Consider the following 20,174-nt stretch of genomic DNA (forward strand, 5'->3'; position numbering starts at 1 on the left):
TGAAGCCCAGGCTCCTCAGATATTGGGGCCAGCCTGTTGTACAAAATGAGATCGCATCTAAAAATTTCAGAGAGACATAAATTGCTGCCACCAAGCTTCCATAACTCCAGCTCCAGGGCATCCGACACCCACTTCTGGCCTCCATGCCACCAGACAGACATGCAGACAAAACACTCATACTTATAAATAATAAAATAACTTTTTAAAGACGGTTCCGGAGGCAGCTCAGCGGTTAACATCATGGTCTGCTCTTGCAGAGGACTTGGACTCAATCCCCAGCACCCTTGTGGCAGCTCACCACCATATGCAACTCCAGTCAAAGGGAATAGGACTCCCTCTTCAGCCTCTGTGGTCCCAGGCAGAAACGTGGTGTGCAGACACACATGCAGACAAAGCTTTCATACATTCATGTAACATATATATATGTATGTATATAAACATGAGTGCTCAAACGGAAAACCCTCGCACCCATCGATGAGTGGATAAAATACCGTGCTAGGTCCATACAGTGGAATATTAGGCAGCAATCAAAATGCCAGAACTGCAATCTGAATCCCTGCAGCCTTGTGTTAAGAGAACCCGGATGCACAGGAGAATGTGCAGGGACTCTAACTCCAAAACATTCTAGGAAACGGCAAGATTAGCATGAGGAAAGCAGTTCGTCATTTGGCTGGGGCTGCAGGTCCACGGTGGAGAAAAACTGCAATGAGCACAGGAAAGTTTGTGGCAAAGATCAGGTGCGCGGTCATGTCACGATCCCCAATAGCCAAGAGCTAACAGCGATGAGAGGCAAGGAGGCCCCTCCTCGCAGCAGCAGGCATGAACTGTTGGTCCTCTTCTGTCTGAACTCTTGAGACAAAGCCTAGTTCTGTAGTCCAGTATGGCCTTGAACTTTTGATCCTCCTGCCTCGGGCCTCCCTGGTGTTGGGATGGCAGGAGCGGACCTGGTTCTGTCGTTTGGACGTTGAATGGAGTGGGAGCGGTGGGGGTCAGTGTGAGCGGGAACTTGGCCCTGAGGATGACATTTGAGTTTGGAACCTCCAAACTGCGCAGGTCTGCCTGCAGGCCCCAGCTCCTCCTGAGCAGGGATCTGTTGTCTGTGGGCTGGTGCTTGCCAGGTTTGCACAGGGTCCCTGTGGTTTATGAATGTCAGATGAGCCACTTCAGGCTAGAGGGCTGTGCCTACTCGGAGGACCTGCTCGGAGGGCACACAGGCCCACCGTGGAACCAGGACAATTTCTAGGCTGCAGGCCTGGGGGCTTCAGCTAAGCTGTGGCCTTGCTCACGGGTCCTGAGGCTGCAAGCACAGATGGGGCCGTCAAGAGGCATCGAGGCTGAGTGCAGGGCGCCACCTGCTGGCCACACTCAGAAATGCCCCAACCGCTCTAGATTAAGCTAGGATTTTGACATTTTGTTAACTGGCAGAGGCCCAGGGAAGCCCACAGGACCTTGGGTCTCTGAGCCAGTCTCACATGTAGCAGGGCTGTCCTGGAACTCGCTCTGTAGATCCGCCTGGCTTCGACCTCACAGAGATGCACCGGCCTTTGCCTCCCCAGTGCTGGGATTCAGTTTATTTCCTTCTGTGCCTGGGTGAAGGGCCCGCAGGTGTCTGCCAAGTACCCTGCTGCAGGAGGCCGGAAGGGGGCATCACATCCTCTGGAACTGGAGTTAGGGCGTTCTGAGGCACCATGTAGATGCTGGGAACAAAACCCAGGTCCTCCGCAAGAGCAGCCAGAGCTCTTTACTGCAAGGCTGCCCGCCTGACAGCCAAAGCCGAAAACCACTGCTGGGCAGCACTGTGCATTTCTGTAATCCCAGCACTCGGGAGGCGGAGGTGGACCTCTGAGTTTGAGGCCAGCCTGGTCTACACAGTGAGTTCTGAGATAGCCAGAGCTTCAGAGAAACAGTCTTGAAAACCCAAAGCCAAGCCAAACCAAGCCAAGCCAGCACCCTGTGGCTAATGCCATGCTGGGGTGGGTCAGGTGCTCTGCTTCTTTCTAATGTGTCTGGGGCCCCCCATCTCCCTGGCCTACACACACTGCAGGCCAGGAGGAGACTCCCGGTGCCACACAGCCACACCCCCAGACCCAGCCCAGTGTTCTTCACTTTTATTCCCCAGGCGGTCTGGATCCCAGGAGAGGCTGAGAGCTGGCCCCAGTCAGAAGCGCCTGCTACATGGGCAATCCCACCAAACCTGGCTCCCTGCCTAAGACTGCTCTGGGAACCCTGGTCCTTGTCCTCCTGTGTACTAGGGAAATGTTCCCAAGCCCCTGCCTTTTTCTTCAGGCCTCTTATGATGGCAATTTTCATTAAAGCTGGGCGTGGAGACCCAGATTCTCATCCCACCAGTCAGATTGCTGAGTTCAAGGCTAGCCAGGACTATACATGGAGAGCGAGTCTCACAGGGGGTCACAAGGCTCTCATAGGCAGAGGCTGAGCCAGGGGTGAGCTTGCTAGAGGCAAGATTCAGAATGGACAGTGGCCTGGTGGGAAGCCTGGAACACAGGCTGCTTCAGGTGAATGGCGCTTGCATTTGAGCATGTTTGTTTTCTTGAGGGTGGGCCAGCTGTGATGGCTGTCACCGGCAAACCCGATGGCCTTAGTTCCAGCCTTGGGTCCCTCACACCGAAGGAGAGAGCTGAGTGACCACAAACACACTGTGGCACAGACACGCCTTCACAAAAATGTTTTCAAACTCTTTCTTTTTAGGAGGGTTTCTCTGTAGCCCTGGCTGTCCTGAAACTGTAGACCAGGCCTTGAGAGCACCTGCCTGCCTCCCGAGAGTCTGGGCCAGAGGTGTGCGCCACCATCGCCCGGCCAGTTAACATGGAAGAACAGAAGGTTGCCATGGCTTGACTCGGAGGAATGGCTCGCTCGGTGTATAGCAGGCACTCAGGCGGAGGACAACAGCCATTCCTGGCAAGCCTCCCTGCAATGCAAACTACCGCACCGCCAGCCTCACACTGCCACTCACACCAAAGATGGTCACAGACACCGGGGGCTGACAGGTCAGGTCCAGGGACCACCCACCCCGAAGACTGCAGGCACTCAGAAATACACGCAGCTCAGGAGAGAGCCTGCCCTGCCCTGCCCTGCCTCAGTGAGCAGGTGCCCCACAGCCTGCGGGGCGCTGACCTCCACCACTTCCCTGTCATCTGTGGGAGGCAAGGGGAGGGCGGGGTGGCGTGCGGGCTGATGTCCTGGCCCTCGGGTCCAGGGGCAGGCCACACACTCGCAGGCCTCACAGTCACCTGTGCCCCTGCCCTGTGTGCTGCATTCGGACGGACCATGTGCTGTGACGTCAGGCCGGCGGGACACAGGCAGACACGGGAGCCGAGCATGTCGTCTTTATTCCCCAGGCGGCCTGTGCCCACGTGGACACCACTGTCACCTGCAGGTGGACGGCACTGCCCACGGGGCCCATCTTCCTACTGGCTACCTACGACACATACAGCCCTCACACTACCTGCCGCCAGCCTGCTGCCGTCACGACCCCCGGGTGCAGCTGTCCTGGATCCTTGCTCCTAGGTGGGTGTGAGGCTCTCTCCCTCACTGAACAGACTGGCCCTCAACAGAAATGCTTCCAGTGGCTGTTTCAGGCTGACGGCGTGGGCCAGGGGCCCACACCTCATGACTGCTTGACTACCCCAAAAACACTGAATTCCCATGAGCTCGAGGACAGAAGGGGCGCGGGCGGGCAGGGATGTCCGTGTCTTCTGCCCAGGTGAGGATGGAGCTGGACTGGCCGATGGCTGTGAAGACGGGAGGAGAAGCTGGGAAGAAGAGGCCCGGATGGTCCACACGCTGGGCAGGAGTCACAGGCCTCGGTCCTATGTGGCACAGGCCACTGGGATAAGGCAGGCAGGGGGACCCGCTGGGACCTGCAACCCAAGTGTGGGCGTGGGGTGCTGGCGCCCAGCTGGGGCTGGCAGTGGATGCTTCCCCGGGGCTGAGAGTCAGCTGCTCAAGTCCCTTAGGAGGAAGCAGGCAGGGCGGGGCCCGAGACCCCCAGCCCAGGCTACCCACCCCCGTGGCTGCCACACCCCAGCCCTCTCCGCAGCTCGCCTAGGCAGCTGGAGGAACGGGTGCTGGTGTGCGGTCAGCTTGCTGACGTGACTCTCTTCCAGGAAGGCATGGGCCGGGGACAGTACACAGACAGAGGGTGGAGGAGGAGACACGGGGAGCTCGAGTCCGTCTTAACATGCAGGTCCAGTTTCTTTCTCTTGGGCAGCCCGACTGAGAAAACGCTAAAACACCAGGAGGCGGCGAGCAAGGGGACCACGAGGGTCAGCTGCAGACAGATGAGGCAGTGAGACAGCCGGCCTAGGGGCCCAACAAGGAGGGGTAAGTGGGGACACTCGGGGCGCCACGGCTCCAGCACAAACAGTATTGGTGGCACACGCCTGTCCCCCAGCACTCTAGAGGAGCAGGCAGAAAGACCGGGAGTTTGGGGACAGTTTCGGCCACTTGAGACCAAAAACCAAAACAACGCGAAACTGAAACTGAACACCAGCGCTGGGGGACAGTTGGCCTGTGAAGTGCTTGCTTCCCCAGCCCCAGGCCCCACACCGTCTCTCAGTAGCCGCATGGGCAAGCTCTGTGCCATGGGCCGGGAAGCCCAGTGACAGGAGGAGGGAGCTACACACAGGGATCCCCATGAACCACCATACAAGGGGGGGGGACGGAGAGGGGTCGGGAAACTGAACATGCAGGCACGCAAGCACACGAGTAAAGGAATAAGAAGAGGGCGGGGGTGAGGGCAGGGGTCAGGCAACTGCACACACAAGGGTCCTCTGTGCTACTGCGATAGTGACGAAAGGGCAGAAGCAGTGCCACCGGCCCGCTCTGGACAGGTGCGATCCCACGCGGCCTGCCCCAGGACGGCCAACAGCATGGCACGCGGGGCAGGCGGCCTCACCGTCACTCCTGCTGCTCCTCGTGGCTGGCACTGGGCGTCCGGCTGCGCACCACCTGGCTCCGGATCTGCTCCACGAACTCTGGGTTCTGCTGCTGCATCTGCTGTGCAAACTGCTGGCCCCTGCGGATGCCCAGGAGACGCTGTGCCCCTGCCCTGCAGCCCGTCCCCCACCCCGGCACCTCCCCGGTGCCTCCCCACCACAGCCAGTGGCGGTACTCACGCCTGGATGAGGCTGGCCAGGTCGCTCTGGGGCGGACTGCTCCCCGGGGTGCCCAGAGGGTTGTGGCCCCCCGAGATCATGCCCGACATCCTGCAGGAGAGAGGAGTGAGCACGCGGCCCACAGCCGCTGCCCTTGGCCTCCCGGGGCCCACAGACGGGCCCTGGTCAGCTGAGTGCGCACAGCCCGCTGTCACGCCCCTCTCTCAGGCTCTAGGCTGTCAGTATGTGGCCCCCATGACTAACATGGTGGGGTCCTAACGGGAAGCAGACCTTGGACACCCTGTGCAGAACAAGGCAGCAGCACCAGGGCTGGTGCCGAGACAAGGCTCGGAGGATCCAGGCCCCCCACTCCTCACCACGGCAGAGCTGCCCCTGGTCTGGCAGGACCTGCCCCAGGGCTCCCAGTGAGGAGCCAGACCCCACCACCATGTTCACAGTCGTCAGCATGAACAACTCAAGGACACTGAAATATTACACTGCCCTGAACAAGAACAAGACTCGGGCACACACCGTAGCACAAAGGGACCCAAGGACACTGTGCCAATGCAAGAGCCAGAGCCAAAGGGCCTGCGTGTGCCTCCATGATGAGGAATGTCCACAACAGGCCAGTGGGTCCTGGGGTCTGGGGATAGGACTGGAGGATGCTCTTGGGGACAGAAGGCTCCGCAAGTGGACAGCAGTAGGAGGTGCATGACGCTATGATGGTGCACATGGCACAGTTTCAACACTGGGCTAGGCCACAGCACACTTAGCCACTACTCAGAGTTCAAGGTCAGCTAGCTTAGTCTACACATAGCTCCAGGCCAGCTGCAGCTACACAGCGAGACCTGGCCTCAAAATGCTAATACTGAAAAATATATATATGGCTTTATTTAAAAAAAAAAAAAAAAAAAGGTTTCTTGTTTAGCCTTGGCTGTCCTAGACTAGCTTTGTAGAGCAGGCGGGCTTTGAACTCACAGAGATCCACCTGTCTCTGCCTCCCGAGTGCTGGGCCTAAAGGCAGGCGCCAGCAAACACTGGGTGATCTCAAAACAGACCCAGATTCTCTTCTCAGGACCTACATGGCGGCTCACAACCATCTGAGTTCAGTTTCAGGGGACCTGACGCCGCCCTCTGCTGGCCTCACTGGGCACTGCAGCCATGTGCACAGGCTCACAAACAGGCAAACACCCACACACCTAAACAAGTAAGCGTAGTCCTCACGTGTGCTCTAGGCACAGAAGGACAAAGAGCAGTGTCACTTACAGCTGCTGCAGCTGGGGACTGTTCATCAAGCTCGAAGCCTAAAGAGAACAGAAGAAGACACACGTGTCAGAACTGCCGAGCTGGGGCCGCACGGCCTTTCCCGCAGCAGGCAGGCTGGCAGCAGGGCCCAGACAGCGCCCGGCTCTCAGGCCTGTACCACCGTACCCAGCTGAGTTCAGCCTTTCAAGGTGAAAACCACTGCTCACAACCCAAACAGCTGAGCTTGCACCCCAGGGACTCCCGGACTAGGGAAATGATTCAGTCACCAACTGACTGGCAGAGGGCCAGGGGAGGCGCAGGCCCCGCTTTGAAGGCCATGCCCCATACCCAGACAGAATTCAAGACTGGTCTCTGTGGGCCCTGCCCCGAAATGACACAGCAGCAAGGACATTCAAGGAGCCCCTGCTGGCTGGCGCCACAGAGCCCAGTGTGCTGCGCAGTGAGGCACCGGGGATGACCACACTCAGAGGGGCCTGGCAGGCCGCACTGCAGGCTGGCTGTCCCTACAGAGGGTCACCTAGAGTACACAACCTGTGGGTCCTGAGTGTCCCTACTAGATTCCTCCCTGGGAGGCTGGCTGGCGGGCTGCAGCTGTCTGCCTACCATGGTGATGAAGTGCGGGTTGTTCAGCAGGCCGGCGATATCCAAGCTGCCCACGCCTCCCGTCTGCAGGAGAGACACAGGTCAGCCTCGTCTGAAGCCAGGCTGGCCCCTTGGGAAAAGATGAGCGGCTGCAGCCCCCAGGGTCTTGGACGCTCTACAGCACTCAGGGAGGGTCCTGCCAGGGGCCCACAAGCCTGCCCGTCGCTGTGAGCCCGCCGGGCAGCCTGCACCTTGTCTGTGGCCCACACCTGTTTCCCTCACACAGCATGGGGGCTCCGCCCAGCATGTCCCAGCTCCGCGACCACACGACCCGTGTGGCCTGCTCCGCCCTGTGTCTGAGTACAGGAGGACCCCAAGAACACACCCCACCCACCATCCCTGCATCTGCTTCTCCTAATCACAACATCCGGGTTTCTTCGCCAGCCTCAGCGCCACCCTTCCCCCCCCAGCACAGGGGCTCCAGCCTGGCCTCCCATCACCCCCTCCCGTGTGGGCTCACGGGGCTCGGCGCCTCCCGCAGCTTCAGCTCTGCAATCTTGAGGTTGGACTTGTATGTGTCGTTGTCAGGGTCCAGCTCCAGGGCCTTCTTGTAGTAAGCCACGGCCTCTGCGTGTTTATTCAGGCTGGAGAGCGCAAGGCTGGGGGCCAAGGGCAAGCCAGGTGAGCCACAGCGGGGCAAGAGGGACCCAGCAACCCGCCTGTCTAGGCTGGGGACAACGCTGAGGTCACACGAGAGGACAGACCCACACATGGGAAACGGGCTCCACAGCCGAGGAATCAGGGCACCACACCTGCCTGTCACACGTGTCCCTGACACCACGTGCTGATACCAGCGGCCCGGAAGGTGACTCTATTCAAGAGCCCTAGGCCATGTCTGGGACTCTGCTACGCAGGGGACCTGGAGAACCTGAGGCTGGTCTCCGGAGAGAAACACAGGGCTGGGGACAGGGACATACACCTTGTTCACTGTGGGGACGGCTGGCCCACTGGACCCCCACGGACAGGGGCTCCCGGCGCCTTGTCACCTGCACCCTACCACCTGCCTTGGCAAAGGGCTCAGAGCACAGGCACTGAGTCTCTGGGATGGTCGGCCGAGGCCGCTCTAGCCAGCAGTGACTGCCTAGGTCGGGGGAGGCTGGAGTGACCGCAGCCCGCGGAGCACCGGCCCGTGCCGCCTGGCCAGCAGCGCACTGCTCTTACCCCATGCGGCCGTAGGCCTTGCTGTAGCCGGGGTCGATGCCGATGGCGCGTTCGCAGTCCTGCACGGCCCCCACGTAGTTCCCCAGCTTGCTGTAGGCCGCAGCTCTGGGGAGACGGGGCAATCACAGAGGCGCCCTGGCTCGCCACGGGAAGCCCGTCAGGGGACAGAGGCCTAGGCCGGGCTGCCGGAGGCATGTGGGCACAGAGTCGACCGTGGCGGGAAGCGGGCACCGCACGGGCCCCGACAGGTGGGCCGGCCCGTGTGGAAGCCAGCCCTGAACGGAGGGGCAACTGAAGAGCAGGGGTGAGCAGGGGCTGCGGGGCAACAAGAGTGCCCGGGCAGCGCGTCTGAGTGCCCGGCCGGCTTGACCGCACAGCTCAGGGTCTTCAAAGAGACCCGCTCCTCACTCAGAGCCGCAGGTCCTCCTCCACAGTCCACCCCAAATGCCAGCAGGCACTGTAGCGCCGCGGCCCCCTGGGCCTGACGGGTACCTGTTACAGAAGTAGACGGCGTTGGCCGGGTTGAGCTCAATGGCCTTGCCGTAGAGGTGCACGGCTGCCTCAAAGTTTTCCAGCTTCATCTGTTCGTTACCTGCAGGGAGAGCGAGAGGAACCAGGCTGGCCCAGGCTGCTGCCCACAACCCTCAGCTCCCCTGCGCTAGGATCCCCAAAGGGAGACCGGACACTCAGGCCACACTGGAACGCGTACACTCAGGCAAGGGGTCACATAACCCGGGCAGGCTTCAAATGTATGTGGCCAAGCCCTGACCACCCTGCCTCTACCTCCCCTGTGTGGCATGACAGATCAGACCCCACGCCTGGTCAGTGTGCTGCTGGGGACAGAAGGCAGCCTTGTGTGTGCTGGGTGACCCTGAGTCAGTAGCACTGTGGCTGTACTGCAGCATTTTGGGTGACAAGAACAAGAATCCTGGGCTGGAGAGATGGCTCAGGGATTAAAAGCACTGATTGCTCTTCGAGAGGACCTGAGTTCAATTCGCAGCACCCGCATGGCAGCTCACAACTGTCTGTAACTCCTCACACAGACATTCACACAGTCAAAACACCACTGTACATAAAATAAACAATTTAAAAAAAATTAAAAAAAAAAAGAACAAGAATCCAGCCAAATACATCCCATGCAGAGCTGCAGACCCAGAGGGCCAGCCTGGCTCTGACACCAAGGCCACCTCTGGGACCCATGGCCAGGTTGCAGACCCCCCCCCCAGCACATGGTTCTCTTGGGGTTTTCTGAGATCCACTGTCCACACAGGCCATTAAGTTTTCGGCTGCCCTGGAACTCGCTCTCTAAACCAGGCTGGCCTCAAACTCACAGAGATCTGCCTGCCACGGCCTCCGGCGTGCTGGCTTAAAGGTGTGTGCCATCACAGCCAGCTCTTTCAACTTTTGAAAGTATCTTTTTAAAAGCATCTACTTTGTTGCGCTTTTGAGACGGAGTTTTATGATGTAGTCCTGGGTGGCCGGAACTTGCCTTGAACTCCAAGATGTGCCTAACTCTCTAACTCTCCCTCTTGAATGTTTATACACATCATTCTGAATTGCGCACGTGTGTGTGTGTGTGTGTGTGTGTGTGTGTGTGTGTGCAGGCACGCAGGGGTGTGTGCAGGTGCAGTGCCCACAAAGGCCAGGAGAGGGCACTGGACCCCCAGAGCTGAGCTGGGAGCTGACTAGGGTGCTGAGGAGCCACCTCAGGCCCCTGCAGGAACAATGCACGTTTTTTTAACTGCTGCACTCTCTCTCCAGCTCCCCAGAGCTGCCCTTTTAAAAGACAGACCCCCCAACGCCCGTTCACACTAGCCACCTCGCTGACCTCAGCTGCACCCCTCCTGTACCTTGCCCAGGGCCCAACGGGGACATCTGTCTCCCTCACCTTCAGTTTTGAGCCGCTCTGCCTCGGCTGAGTCCTCCTCAGAGGGTGGCGTCCTGTCAGGGTTCCTCGAGTCCTGCGGCGTCTCCTGCTAGGGGCCAAACAATGCCACTGTGACCAGCCAACCCTGCCCTTGCAGGGCACCGCCCAGCTCAGAGTGCCGTCAGGAGTCCACACAGGATGGCCAAACGCCCACGCCCACTGCCATTTCGGGCGCAGTGGAGGGAAGCCCAGGCTCACCTTGCTGGCAGCGGCTGCTTCAATGATCTCTGGCAGAGTCTGGGGGAGGGCGAGGTCACTGTCCTCCAGCGTCACCCCGAAGGCTGTCTCCAGACACTGGATGGCAACTGTAAAGAGGTGACATGAGCTGGCCACCCCAGAGCCCCCGGAAGCTTTGGCAACTTCTCTCCAGATGGGGTCTCACGAGGATGGTCCTGCCTCCACCTCCCGAGTGCCGGGAGCGCAGGTGTGCTCTACCATGCCTGGGTTAGCCCGGCACCTCACACAGCCAAGTGTGTGCGCTACCCACCTGCTTCCAGCCCCAACCCAGGGGTCTTCAACCGTGGACCTGACGGTCCTAAGCAGCTGGCCGTGCCTCAGTGACCTCAGGCGGCCTCTCAGACATGCTTGCCTGCCCGGATAGCAGGAGGCAGCAGGCGAGGCCCAACGTGGGTGACCTCAGCCCTCTGCAGGGTCACAATGCTGGGGCTTGGCCTACCGTGAGACACCAGCACAGGCCTGCCCCAGCACCTGTGCTTTGGGAACAGCCCAAGCCGCTGTGCCTCGGACAGTGTCCCTATGCCCGAAAGCCACCTTTCCCCAGGTGGCATCCGTGCCGTGGGCCTGCAACTCCTGGGGCAAACTGCCGTGCTGCAGAAAGCTGGTGGGCAGAAGGGAACGGCCAAGCTTCCGGAAGCTCCGACCACACTGGATGCAGCAGGCCCTCTCTCGCACATAAGCGGTGGGCTCAGCGCTCAGGGGCAGAGGAGAGACTGTGCCCTGCCCCGCTGCCTCAGGCGCTGGGCTGCGCTCCAGGGAGGGAGCCCGGAAGCTCCCATGCTGTGGCGGGCCTGGTTGATAGTTTCTCAGAGTCACTTCTGCTCCTCTAGTGACCCCAATGGCCTGACTGGCTTACCAAGCAGGGCTTTGGTGGCACCTGTATGTTGGTTTATCTGAGACAGACAGACATTTGTCATATCTCCCCAGGAACAAAGAAGGAGGCACAGGCCACACCCTCAGCAAAGGAGGCCCACACAGGAGCCAACCGGCCACTGAGGCTGCCCCCGGGAACCACCATCCTGTGACCCTGGTGTCACCAGGGGCTGGGGATTCAGCCCACAGCAAGAGAGGACCAGCAAGGGGAAGCAGGGCGCCTGCCGCCCCCGCATGAGCTAAGGATGGCGACAGGTGCCCAGGCCAGGCACGCATGCTGGCTGGCCCCAATTTCTGCGGCTGATGGCTGGGTGTCCTGGGCCCTGGTGGGGCGGAAGACAGCATCCCACACTCACCCTCTAGGCTCTCCTGGGCATCAGGCGAGAGCCCGCCGTGCTGCAGCTGGCCATGCAGGAACTGGATGATGGCATAGGCCAAGCGCTTCCTGTTGTCCATCTTGAGGCTGCTGCGGTGCCACTGCTCAGGATCTGTAGGCACAGTCCCAGTGTCACAGCCTTCAGGCAGAGCCTCCCATCTGCCTTGTGGCAGGTGGGGACACCGTGGCATGGAACCACAGGCCTGTCTGCCACAGACGTGACTGTGTCCCCAGCCACAGCGCTAGGGATGGAGAGCTAGGGATGGAGAGTTAGGGATGGAGTGCTAGGGATAGAGTGCTGCCTCTGGGTTCTCTTTCCTCAATTTACCCTTTTGAGGCATACCAGCCAGTCAGTGCCGCCTGTCCTGGGGCTCGGTGAACAGAGCTGTTTTCTGGGACCCCAGGGCTTTGAGGACTCCAGCTCCCTGACCCGCCCTACTCTCAGAGCTTGGGAGGCGCTTCAGCTCACAGCCCTGGCCCCCAAGACCCCTGCTGGAATGGCAGTTTGGGTTTCTTTGTAGACTCAGTTGTGTTATGTAAATATGTTTCTGTTTTAATCCAGTGTGGGGTTCTAGCTGGGTTTTAGTTTGTCCCCAGCTGTTGTCTCGTGCGGGCATGGCTTTCGCCAGCTGGTACCGGCTGGCCTCTGGCGACAGGGAGGGGGCGTGGTCTAGGGCTCTGAGGATATAAATCTGAGCCCAGAAAGAGGGCGCATGGCGCGTGGTGGCGGCGTGGAGCAGTCTGGAGAGACTAGTGAGACTGACGGTGTGGCGGTTTGGAGTAGACAGACGGAAAGAAACCCAGGACAGCGGCGTGGAGGAGACGGTTGCTGGGTTTGCTGCTGACAGAGACTGGCGGATCCGCAAAGACCCTTTGACCCTAACAGCCGGAGACGTAAAGGGGTCTGCGGCCCCTCTCCCCACGAGCCTGTCTCCTACCTGGGGCTGGAGGCTGGAGGGAGGAACTAGAGCTTAAAACTGAGCACTACATGGCGATACTGCATGGTTACACGGGCGGCTCCGGGCTCTAGAGGGCAGCTGAGTGGGGCTCTCCCGACCAATTCCGACTGACGTCAGCCCGAGACTTCAGGGGTGGCAGGTGAGCTCGGTCCCCTGGAGATGAGCTGACTGCACACCAGGCGAGCCAGCAGAGAAGCAGGCACAGCGCTGCGGTCACATCCTCGGGCCCAGAAGGAGCCGTGAGGATGGGCTGGTGCCGACAAACCCTCGGAGAGGAGGGGTGTTTGGATGCAGCCAGAGCGGACACGGTGTGACAGAGGCTACAAGCAAAGGGAGCAGGGCGACAGCAGCCCCGGGGGGGGGGGGGAGGGGGCAGGAAGAAGGGCCGCTGGAGGCTTGAGGCCAACTGCATGCCAGCTCAGACTTGTGGCCTTTAGTCAAGACAGAAACTGGCCTCAAATCTGGCGCCTGGCATGCGATCACGACAGCCAGCGCAGCACGTGGGTCACAGTGAGACGCCCGGCTGACCCCGAAGGCCCACATCAGCGCTTCAGTCGCTGCCCCTGTGGAGTGGGGCTGCTGGAAACTTCACAGCCGCTGCACGGCTCTGGGCAGCCCTCGGCACTGTCCCTCATGCCACGATCCCTCAGCACAGCCCCATGCTGAGCACAGACATGAGCTCAGCACCCCAAGCCTCAGCGCCCATCTCTGGTGAAGGACAGACTGCAGGTAGAGCTGCAGGTCTTCACAGATGGTGGGCAAGTGGGGCCCAGACCCTGGGTGGAGGCGGCAGTGTGGGGTACATTCCCCTGTGGCCTCTGTCCCCCGGGGCTGGGAGCCTGTCCCCGCTACCAGGCTGGGTGACTCCTGGCCGTGCCTGCCTGGTGCCCACTGCCTTGCTACACCATCCTCCTTGCTGACAAGGACCGTGCAGTCATCTTGTCCCTCCCCCAGCACACAGCAGGCCCCTTCTGCCATCACCCTCCGGACAGACGGGCTGCTCTCAGCAGTGCTGAGGTTCTGGCCACTGGCCACTGCCAAGCACTCCAGCCATGCTTGCTGGACTGAGACACCTCAGCGGAGGACACACTGCCATGCTTTCAGCCTCAGCCCAGTATTCAGAGAGCAGCTGGAAGAGCGCTCTAGAAAGCAGCCTTGGAGCAAAGCTGAGAGGCGCAGGGTGCCACCTCAAGCTAACACACAGAGAGGGCACCGTGAGGCCTGCTCCCAGGCCTCGTTCCCAGCCTCACCTGCCATACTGTCCCATTCGCCTCTACAGAGACCCCTGAGCGCCCAAGGCCAAGTGTGACTGACTGCCTTTGGAGACAGAGTCTTTAGGGAGGTGATGAGGTTAAAGGAGGCCAAGAAGGGATCCTGACTCATCTTAAAACAAGCGTAATAAAAGGAAAAGACTTAGAGGGCAGGCGGCAAGGGCTGTGATCCCTGGCACTTGGGTAGCTGAGGCAGGAGAATGATGCTGGGCTCAAGGTCGGTCTAAGTAGACCAGTGTCAGGGAGGGACTGGGTTTGGAGGTGGTGGGCACCATCACAGGGAGGCAGAAGCAGGCGGGTCTTTTGAGTTTGAGGCCAGCCATGGCTGCACGGGAAGACCCTGGCTCAAGATAAATAAATGCAGGAGTGAAGCAGGGAGATGGCTCAGAGGTTGAGCTGCTGTTTCAGAGGCCTGCACCCCAGCTCTCGGCACCCCACAGCACCCATAGCTTCAGCCCGGGCATGTGACACCCTGTGCAGGAGACACGTGCACACAGATAAACTTTTCAATCCAGCGGAAGTCAGGGGTGTCGCTCAGTCCCAACTTCTTGCCCGGCACGTACAGAGCCCGGGCCTATCCCCAAATATTACTCTAAGGGAAATATTTGACCCCCATGAGGGACCACTGTGAAGACAAAGGGTAGGGAGGCCTGCCACAGGGGGAGCCACCCAGGCTCTGGGGCTGGAAGGGCAAGCGCTGCCCCTTCACCCAGAGGACCCCTGTCCACCAGCACCAACGGGCGACGGCTCTCAGGGTCAGACCGTAAGGACAGACAGGCTACCAGGGTCACAAGCCAGGATCAAACTAGGGTAGTAGGCTGTACAGCCCAGAAATTGGAGGCCAAGGCCAGACCTTCAGCTTCTCCAAAAGGAAGCTTAATCCCTCCACGCCAGCCTGCCAGGCATGAGAAAACCACTACCCATTCCAGTGCTCAGGAGCTGAGGCAGGGGACGCCAAGTTCTAGGCTGGCCTGGGCTACGACAAGTCCCTGACTAAACAAACAAATGAATAAAAACAGGAGCAGTGGGCCAGCAAGATGGCTCAGTGGGTACCGAGCTTGCCCCCAGGCCTGCCAACCTAAGCTCCATCCCCACATGTCAAGGGGAGGAAGGAGACCTAGCCCCTGAGCTGTATCTGACAGGACAGTGCCACGGCACCCACAGGACTGGGAGATGGCTCAGTGGGTACGGTGTGAGCTGCAAACACGGGGGCCTGAGTTCAAATTCCTAGCACCCATGTAAGAAGCTAAGCATGGTGACACACTGCAGCCCCTCGCTGGAATGGACACGGGAGACTGTGGGGGATGTCTGACCAGGGCCAGCCCCTCAGAGAACAGCATCTGTCCTCCGTGGAGGCAGAACATCTGCACAGGAAGACACACGAACCGGTGCGCGCCTCTGCAGCAACACTGACCTCCCTCTGCAGCCATGAGGCCCCACTTCTCTCAGCCCAGGCCCGGGAGGCTGGGGAGCTTCTGCCACAGGGCTAGGCTCTCAAAGGCCTATTCTCCCAGAACACTGCGGCTTTATGAGCACGGCTGCCCACCACCCAGGCCTGCCTGGTGGGGCACGGGCTGAGGGGAAGCAGGGCCTAGGAGTCCCACGGTTCTCCTGGGTGAGCGGCCCGACACTTCTCAGTGCTGTTCCACACTCCTCCTCCCACCCTCTCTTCCTGAGACACAGCGGGGCCACGAAGCCTGCGGGTGGCTGGCCCTTGCCTCAACCCAGCTCACTCCTTCATCTCAGAATCAAACCCCAAACCTGGGGACGGGTGAGGTGGCCGAGTGGGAAATGGCACCGGCTAGGCAAGTGGGAGGCTGCGAGTTCAGATCCCAACGCCTACTTAAAAGGCTGATCGTGGTCATAGGTATCAACTTGTACCCCTGGTACCAGGAGCCTAAGTAGAGGCAGGAAGATGGCTTCATCTTGCTGGCCAACAACCTTGTTCCAGGGTCAGAGGTATCCTGACTCAAGGGAAGAAGGTAGAAGAAGCTGAAGACAGCTGATCTACAAAGCAAGTGCCAGATCTGCCAGGGCTAATAGGAAGAGCCTGCCTCTGTGAAAATAAAACAAGCCCAAACCCAACCCAGCATACTCACTAGTGTCCCTCCACACCTAGGCCCCTGTCCAGGAAAATAAGCTTAAGAAAACAGTGAGTCCACATTCGCGTCACCCTGAGCCCTACACAGGCCCTGCCTTTGCTTGACGGCACCCAGCCCCCCCATTCTAAATGCAGACCCCCAACACAGCAGCTCCCCAAACTACAGCCACCGTCCATCTGCAAGGCAGGCAGCTGTCAGCTCACAAAGGCCCTTGCAGATCCTGTGTGCACCTGCTGTGGGACAGGGGGCTGGGGGCTACTCCAAACTCCTTAAATGTCAAGGACACCAGACAAAAACTGGAGGTCTATGCGCTCCAGTTCTACCCTGTTCCCAAGCCTCACACCTTGTCAACTGGACACCCCAGGGCGCTCTGGAGGGTGGCCTCTGGGCCCGAGCTCCAGGCAGCATCTAAACCACAGAGAGGTGGCAAGGTGAGAAGGCCAGTCTCTAAGCTACATGATCCAGAGTCTTGGGGAGCACAGCACCCTCTCTTTGGCCACTGGATTCCTTATAAAAAGACAACAGAGCCAAGGGCTGAGGTGGGGCCTGTGATCCCAGCACTCAGGACGCTGCTCTGAGTTCAAAGGCAGCCTGGGCTTCATGTTGAGCTCCCGGCTCAGAAAAGAGCGCAGGCGGCAGGGCCGGCTCAGCCCTTATGCGCACCGCTGTTTTTGCAGAGGACCACTTGTTCCCAGCACCTTGATCAGCCACGTACAACTACCTGCTGCAACTCCAGCTCCAGGAACGAAAGCCCTCTTCTGGCCCCCATGGGCACTGCGCACAGCACGCACAGACACAAACACACACATACACACAGAAATAACAACAAACAGGGCAGGGCACACACTCATAAGCCCAGGACCTGGGAGGATTGGGAGTTCAAGGTTAACCTCAGCTACACAGAATCTGAGGGTGGCCTGGACTCCATGAGCTCCTGTCTCAAACATAAAAATGGAGAACTGATGGCCACATATAGAGACTAAGGGACCCAGAGCAGGGAGACAGCCAGGAGCCACGGTCCCTGCCAGGAAGGGATGATAAACCCTTCACCGATCAGAACTTCCTGGGTGCCCAGCTACACACTCAGGTGTACAGGGCGCACATCAAGAACCCTAGCTGGGCCCGAGCCTCAGCTCTTACCAGCACTTGGGAGGCTGACACGGGAGGATTGCCACAAGTATAAAGCTGGCCTGGGCTACACAGTGTGTGTCTGCTCCCCCACCCTGAAACTTCCCAAGCCAGGAGGTCAGTAAGGCAACTGCCAGGCTTGGCTGTAGAGCTCGGATCCATTCTGAGGAGCCTGGTGAGGTCGCCTGGACCGGGCGCCCGTGAGCAGAGTGTCAATCAGAACGCAGAAGCCCTAGGAACAAGAAAGCCCAGCTGCGGAGCTGATGCCTGGCCACGAGCAACAGCTGGGCCTCAGACAGCGGCTCCGGGGCACAGAGTCCAATGGACAGTCCCTTACCCACGAAATGGGGTACACACACAGTCTTGGAGCACAGAGGCCTCAACAGCAGGACGTCACTGGGCTGGGTTCCATTTTAACACCAGAGCTCTATGTACCCATGGCGGGCCTCAAATTTAAGGCAATCCTCCCATGTCTGCCTCCTGAGTGTTAGGACTACAGGTGTGCCTCACTATGGGCGCACCTACGCGCACGTGTGCACAAACATGTGCCTCACCAGACAGACAGACACAGACACACAGACACACACACACAAGGAGACCAGAGGAAGGTCAACCTTGGGTGTGCTTCCCTCATTCTTCAGAGACAGTGTCCCCCTAGGAAACAGGGCTGACAACAGGGGACAAGAATGGCAGAGAAAGGAAAGACCATTCAAACAAATAACCAGGACGAAGCAGGGAAGTCATCTCGATCAACTGGTGGGGATTCTGTGTCATCCCCAGCTCACTACAAAAGTCAACAGGCATGCAGGATGCTAATGGGCCAACATAGGAACAATTCACCCCCAGGTGTCAGAGGGACAGACATATTTACAACAATTTCAGTTGGCTTTCTTTTTGTTGTTGCTGTCATTTTTTTTTTGCTTGTTTTTGCTTTTTTAAATTTTTTTAAGATTTATTTATTTTATGTATATGAGTGTTTTTTCTGCATTAACACCTACCAGAAGAGGGAATCAGTTCACATTATAGATGGTTGTGAGCCACCATGTGGTCTCTGGGAACTGAACTCACGACCTTTGGAAGACAGTACTCTTAACCACTGAGCCATCTCTCCAGCCCCGCTTTTTTTTTTTTTTTTTTTTATTTAAGACTAGGTTTTTCCATGTGGCGCTCACGGAACTCACTCTGTAGACCTCGCTCACAGAGAGCCTCCGGCCTCTCCCTCTTGAATGCTGGGATCAAAGGCCTTGGCCACCATGGCCTGTTTCTTGTTTTTGCTTTGCTTTGTCTTCCTAGACAGGGTTTCTCTGTGGCTGTCCTGGAACTCCAGCTGTAGATCAGGCTGCCTTCAACCCAAGAGATCCGCCTGCCTCTGCCTCCCAAGTGCTGGGATTACAGGCCTGCACCCGGCACTCCTGGTTTTTGAGATAGGAAGATATTATCACGTACCCCAAGATGGCCTTGAACTTCACTCCCATCGTCCTGACTCAGCCTCCTCCATGCTGGGGTGACAACCAGCAAACCCAGTTTACAACTAAACTACAGGGCCATCATATTAATATTAACACCCGTTTAAAAACTAATTACCGTGCCAGGTGTGGTGGTGCACACCTTTAATCCTGGGCAGAGGTGGGAGTTTTAGGCCAGCCTGATCTACGTAGTGAGTTCCAGGGCAGCCAGGGACACATAAAGACTCTGTCAAAAAGGGAAGCAACTAAAATTAGTGAAGGCTTCTTTTGTTGTGAGAGAGGGCCTCACAGTGTGGTAACTTCAACATTTAGGTTAGGTCTTGAAACTCACTAGGTAGCCCAGGCTGGGCCTGAACTCGTGGAGATCCACCTGCCTCACCCTCTCAAACGGAACACTGGATTTAATAAGTGATGGACCAAAGAGCTAGGCTCCTCTTTGGGGTCTTTGCTTTTGATTGTCATTCTGTATTTTGAGGCACAGTCCTTGCTGGCATGGAAGCCACCATGATCCTCCTGCCTCTGCCTGTGTCAGCACACCTGCCTTGCCACGATTCTAAACGAGAGCAGCTGCTCAGAGACGGCAAGCGAGCCGGCCCCAGCGTGCACAGCAGGTGGACAGGTGGCCTCTGCCCTGCAACCCCAAACTTCACCGACTTTCCGCAACCCTAACCAAACACACCCTCCAAATGGGAACGAGCACCGACAGCCCTCAAACAGACGGCGGTCGCCCGCTGTACAGAGGGGGGAAACTGAGGCCCCGAGCAGGCTGTGGGAGGAGCAAGGTCAACAGCGCGGGGAGTGGTAAAGTGGGAGGGCCTGGCGCCGAGGGGTCCTGAGGGAGCGGAGGTAGCCCCACCCCACCCCTCAACGCCGGCCTTTTCCAGAGAAAGCGCGGAGGGGGGGTCGGCAAGTCGCCAGCCTCAGTTTCCCTTCTGCGCCGCTCGCTCACGTGACCCCGCGGGGCGAGGAAGTCCCGACCTCACGCCCCTTTGTCTTAGGGGTCCCCGAGCGCCGCGCATCCCAAGCAACACCCCCCACGCCCGTACGGGGTGCCACGGAGACCCCCGACTCACCTCTCAGCCGACCGAAGCCCCGACCCACCGACGACTGCGCCTGCGCACCACGGCGCAGCCAAGCCCCGCCCTCAGGCCCACGACGCCTGCGCAGAAGGAACCCATTTCCTGTGTGTGTTTCGCCTTTGCGCGTGCGCCAAGATGCCGGCCTAGCCGCTCGCGGAAGTGATGTCACGTGAAGGCGGGCACAAGGGGGTCGTTATGGAAACTGGCCTCTGAGACGTCACGGAGGCCCAAAGTCTGTCTGACAGGCACCGAGAGGGCAGGCGCGAAGCATGATGGGGCGGTGGCGGACCCCAGGAGCCCCAGCTCCTACCACGTGGTACGGTGCGGGTCACGCGGTGCAGCCGCTGTCGTCACGGCAAATCTGAGGCACAGTCACCGCACCAATCGCTGCTGTGAAACGTTGGGGTCTGTTTTCTCGCCTTTTCCTTTTCTTTCTCTCTCTCTCTTTTTTTAAATGACCGTCTCTCCACCCAGGCCAGCCTTGAACTCCTGGTGCAGGAGTATCCACAGGAGAGCCACGAGTACGCTTAACCTCGAGGCGATATACTTCAGTTGTTTTATTTTATATTT

The 20,174-nt window shown here is 58.9% G+C and overlaps 1 protein-coding gene across 3 annotated transcripts; it reads right to left on the reverse strand.

The window, feature by feature from the left end:
• Positions 1-3,332: 3,332 nt before the first annotated feature.
• On the reverse strand, positions 3,333-19,739 carry Sgta (small glutamine rich tetratricopeptide repeat co-chaperone alpha). 3 transcript variants are annotated; one of them, XM_021648884.2, is made up of 12 exons: positions 19,599-19,739; positions 11,580-11,711; positions 10,312-10,418; positions 10,075-10,159; positions 8,679-8,778; positions 8,187-8,291; positions 7,486-7,624; positions 6,987-7,049; positions 6,384-6,421; positions 5,139-5,228; positions 4,919-5,038; positions 3,333-4,323 (listed from the first exon to the last, which is right to left on the reverse strand). In XM_021648884.2, exons 2-11 carry the CDS (start codon positions 11,677-11,679, stop codon positions 4,921-4,923), a joined length of 945 nt encoding a protein of 314 aa, XP_021504559.1. In that variant the 5' UTR covers positions 11,680-11,711; positions 19,599-19,739; the 3' UTR covers positions 3,333-4,323; positions 4,919-4,920. The 3 variants fall into 3 exon arrangements, with proteins under 3 accessions (XP_021504559.1, XP_021504557.1, XP_021504558.1); XM_021648882.2 differs by having other exon boundaries at positions 10,075-10,162; XM_021648883.2 differs by having other exon boundaries at positions 3,333-4,291; positions 10,075-10,162; positions 19,599-19,673.
• Positions 19,740-20,174: the final 435 nt, after the last annotated feature.

The sequence above is a fragment of the Meriones unguiculatus genome, chromosome 17, assembly GCF_030254825.1.
Source record: "Meriones unguiculatus strain TT.TT164.6M chromosome 17, Bangor_MerUng_6.1, whole genome shotgun sequence".
NCBI lineage: Eukaryota > Metazoa > Chordata > Mammalia > Rodentia > Muridae > Meriones > Meriones unguiculatus.